General features: G+C 56.4%; 1 protein-coding gene across 1 annotated transcript; it reads right to left on the bottom strand.

The window, feature by feature from the left end:
• Positions 1-237: 237 nt before the first annotated feature.
• On the bottom strand, positions 238-3,477 carry LOC107158379 (type-1 angiotensin II receptor-associated protein-like). Its single transcript, XM_048788494.1, has one exon. It carries the CDS (start codon positions 3,352-3,354, stop codon positions 3,043-3,045), a length of 312 nt encoding a protein of 103 aa, XP_048644451.1. The 5' UTR covers positions 3,355-3,477; the 3' UTR covers positions 238-3,042.
• Between the last annotated feature and the right edge of the window lie 495 nt (positions 3,478-3,972).

Raw genomic sequence — 3,972 nt, 5'->3', positions numbered from 1 at the left:
AGAGTCTCTGGACTACGGCTGTGCCCACACCACCAAGCACCTGGAGACCTGGACCTCAGAGCTCTGCATTGGCCAGTGAGGATAACCTCTGTTTTGCTTCCTGAAAATATCCCTCTCTTCTGAAAGCTTGTAGAAAACACTCAATAAATGTTTGTAAACTCATAATAAATGAATAGATGTTTGGATAAGCAGACAGACTGGTCACCCCCTTCCTCACTCTGAATAATTGCATGGTCATACAGGCAATGAGATGGACATTTATTAAACATTTATACACCACTTTCAAGCCTCCCTAATCCCTGAGTTATGCATTTTTTTCTATCAGGAAACTAAGGCACAGTGAGGTTCAGAGACTGTCATCTCTTATGTAGCTGGTCCCAGGGTTCATTTGGGATTTAAATCAAGGCTACAAGCTCTAGAGCCAGTTTGGAGACAGGCTGCGAGAGCTGGGATTTCTGAGCCATTCTGGAGACTCTGGAGACAGGCCCGTGGTGAGGCCTGTCCAACAGGGGCTTCATCCTGTGGTCGGCTCCACTTTATGAAAACAAGATGATGTCCAAACCGGACAAGTGACTTCAGCTCTCCAGGAGTGCATGTCACCTCTGTGTTGCTGTGACCGACCAAAGTGCTTGGTGGGAGCAACCCAGAGGAGGAAGTCTGTTTTGTGCCCAGGGTCTAGGTCCTTGGTTGGCTGACTCCACTGCTCTGGGCCCAAGGTGAGGCAGAACATCCGGGTCGGGGGAAGGGATGGCAGAGAGAAGCTGCTCAGCTCACCACAGCTGGGAAGCAGAGGGAGGGGGAGGAGCCAGGGGCAAGACATATCCCCTAGGCATGCCCCAGTGACCCGGCCTGCAGGTACCTCGCAGTGTGCATCCTAACCATTCCTCCATCGCAGGGGTCAAGCTACAGCTCTCATGACCTAACCACCTCGCCCTGACCGTGCCTGCAGTGCAAGCGCTTTCAGGAGACCTCTTAGAGCCAGAAGACCAGCGAGAGGCGAGAGGTGACCACAGGCTAGAGGAGTTTCCTTCCTGTGGCTGATGCTGCTAGAATGGCGGACACGGGCTGGGGTTGTGGTTCATGAGACAGCCCGGCCTCGTAGGCAGAAAGACCTGGGTTCCACCCCAGCACCTGAACAAACAAAAATTCCAGAGTTGCCCCCGCCCCGAGGGCTGCCCTTGGCATGACTGAGAGAGCCCAGCTCCTGGCCCTTACCTCGGCTGGCTTCTGGGGAACCCCTCCTGAGACAGCAGGCCTCCTCGGGCCCTTCCCCCAGAGAGTGGGTCAAACTTGGGGGATGGGGACAAGGAACTGTGGTCTGTCATGTACTGTCCCCTCTGCTGCGCACAGGCTCTGCATGGGCTGCTCCTGCTGCCCAGCCAGGCCGTGCCTCCCTCTCATTCCCATGAAAGCCTGACCCACTCCTGTCAGAGAGCATGGACACTGCAGGCCTTCCTGGTCCAGGGACCCACGAGAGAAGAGGAAAGGATGGCCTCTGAGTTCCATTCCTCTCGGCCACAGCGCCCTCCCCCAGGCCACTGCAGTCATGAAGCTGACATGTGTCTTCTAGCTCATCTTTTTACCCCTTTCTGCGTGCACACCCAAGAGCGAAACGGGCGTGCCGTGGTGTTTCAGGGGTACACCAGCGCTCTCCTGTTGCACCCGCCTTCTGCAGTCTGTTCACATCTGGGAGCAGCGGTGGCACGTGGTCAGGTTCGTTCACTGTAACTGCCAGGTGGTGTCCCAGGCGGTGAGTGGACCGTGGCCGATCCGCTGTCTCCTGACGCGCTCTTTCCAGGCTTTCATAGCCGTGGCCACCCATTGTCCCCGGGCCCCAAGCAGCCTCCCCCATCTGCCCAGAGGGCTCCTCCTTTCAGGGCTCCTGCCTCAGCCTGGATCCTCCTGATGACTCTAAGCATGCCTTCCCTGGAGAGCAGGCACCAGGGCCCCACTGTGGGCCCAAGCCCTTGCCGGGTAGAGCTGCGCCCCTCCAGAAGCCCAGGAACCTGGGCCCAGGGGACAGAAGAGCAAGCTCTTAATGGCCTCAAGTGAGGTGAGCCCTGGCCCTGGGATCCAAGGAGCTCTTGGACATGGGTCAGTCTGTGGCCAGGACACAGGGGCTGCAGGACAAGGCCACCCCTTGCCTCCAGACCCAACAGTACCACTGGCTCAGGGAGCAGCTCACTGTGGACAGCGTGCTGTCACGCAGGCGTCCTGCCTGGGCCGCTCACTTTACCTGAACATCACAGTTGGCTCTGGACAGGCAAGATCAGCCCTTCCTGGGAGACACTGAAGGTACTAAGTGGCAGAGGAGGGTTCGAGCCAACGCCAGGTCCTCTGATCCAGGTCCCGTGCACTGCCCAGCGCCTTCTCAGCTGTGGCCTTGGCTGGGCCGAGCCAAGCCGGGCTCTACTGGGTGTCCAAGGAGAAACCGCCCAGCACAGCCAGGAGATTAAGAGTGGCACAAGATGCAGCCTGGCCACGGACGTCCTCAGATCTCCATGCCTCGCTCTGCAGGCTGTGGTGGCTGCTGGGCGCTGCAGACACCTCCTGCCTCTAGGCCCGAGGCCCCGCATCAAGTGACCTGAGCACAGGACCTCAGTGCCACGCTGGATGAGGTCCGGAGCTGGGAGCGACCTGAAGTGCTCAGCATTCTGCAGAAGGATGACACAGACTTGGGGAGGCCTGGGGAGGTGGCCATCACTGGTCCTGAGAGGCCTGACCCAGCCACACCCAGGAGTGACGTGCCCCAGGGTCTGCATGGCACAGTGAGAGGCAGAGAAAGCCAGGGTTCCAGCCTAGGGACGAGGGAGACTTGAGGGGAGGGGAGGCCTTGGAGGTTAGGACAGGTGTGTTCATGGGCTGGAAGCCACGGGGGCTCCTGGCCTCTCAGGGCACTTGATTCCAGCAGCCCCTGGGAGAGGGACCAGGAGACACATTCCATGTGAGGCCCAAGGAAGGGAGTCCAAGGAAGGGAGGTCGGGGACCAGGATGTCCCGGGCACCAGGAAGGTGCTGCAGCAGGGCTGGCTCGGGGGCTGCTTCAGTACCCTCGGGTGGCTTGACCTCTGCCCTCTGGGACTGCAAAGGGGTCCGCAGGTGGCTCTGGGGAGTCAATTGTCTGATAGGCACTATGTTCCTGAGAATGTCCAAGGAAATCGTGGGACAGGAGGTTGCCCCCACGCTCCCGGTACATGTGGTAGACCAGGAAGCAGGAGAAGGGCTTGAGCAGCAGGCTGAGGATGGCCATGCCGGCGCTGAAGCGGCCTGTGTCCGAGGTGGCGACCAGTGGGTAGAAGACACTGATGTGGATGATGTCCAGTAAGATGGTGGCCATCAAGCCCCCCAGGAACATGCTTATGGCGTCCACGGAGTCCCGCTGAGCCACGGCCCACACGCCCAGGGCCAGGATGGTGAAGTTGGCCCAGGCATAGGAGCCCGAGAACCCGATGCAGCCCCTTCAAGTTCACGACCGGCATCTCCATCCCGGCCCAGGCGGTGGGCACCGACGCGACGGCCGCGGGGGCTCCTGGGCTCCGAACTTGAAAAACTAACTTGCCCCTATAATAATATTTAATTAACCATCAAACTATTAAGTCTTCCAAGGTGGTATTTGCCTAATGGTCCTAAATTTTTCATTAAAATTGTCTTGTTTTTCTGGTTATGTGGAGATTTTTGAATGTTGAAGAATCACAAGCATTTTGTGAGTGTGAAACTTATTGGACTGAGGCTCAGTCTATGACTCTTCCTTGAGACTCAGCTTGTTTATATTCTCATTTTCATTCTTTCAATGAACATTATCACTTTCTTCTATCCTTTGAAGATTTAATCTTCTCATACCTAGTTTCAGGAAGATGCAGAATACTAAAGTTCTTCTCCTTTAAAAAGTTTTTAGATTCAGGTATATGGACAGGGTGGTAATAAAATTAACAAAAAGTAGAAGTTATAAATCTTTACAAAATATTACCAAGGT

The sequence above is a fragment of the Marmota marmota genome, unplaced genomic scaffold, assembly GCF_001458135.2.
Source record: "Marmota marmota marmota unplaced genomic scaffold, marMar, whole genome shotgun sequence".
In the NCBI taxonomy this organism is placed as follows: domain Eukaryota; kingdom Metazoa; phylum Chordata; class Mammalia; order Rodentia; family Sciuridae; genus Marmota; species Marmota marmota.
The sequence above is the reverse complement of the archived record's forward strand: the minus strand, read 5'-3'. Positions and strand labels throughout refer to the sequence as shown.

Excerpts from the sequence above, each read along its gene's own strand:
- LOC107158379 (XM_048788494.1), bottom strand. The coding sequence starts at position 3,354 with ATGTTCCTGGGGGGCTTGATGGCCACCATCTTACTGGACATCATCCAC.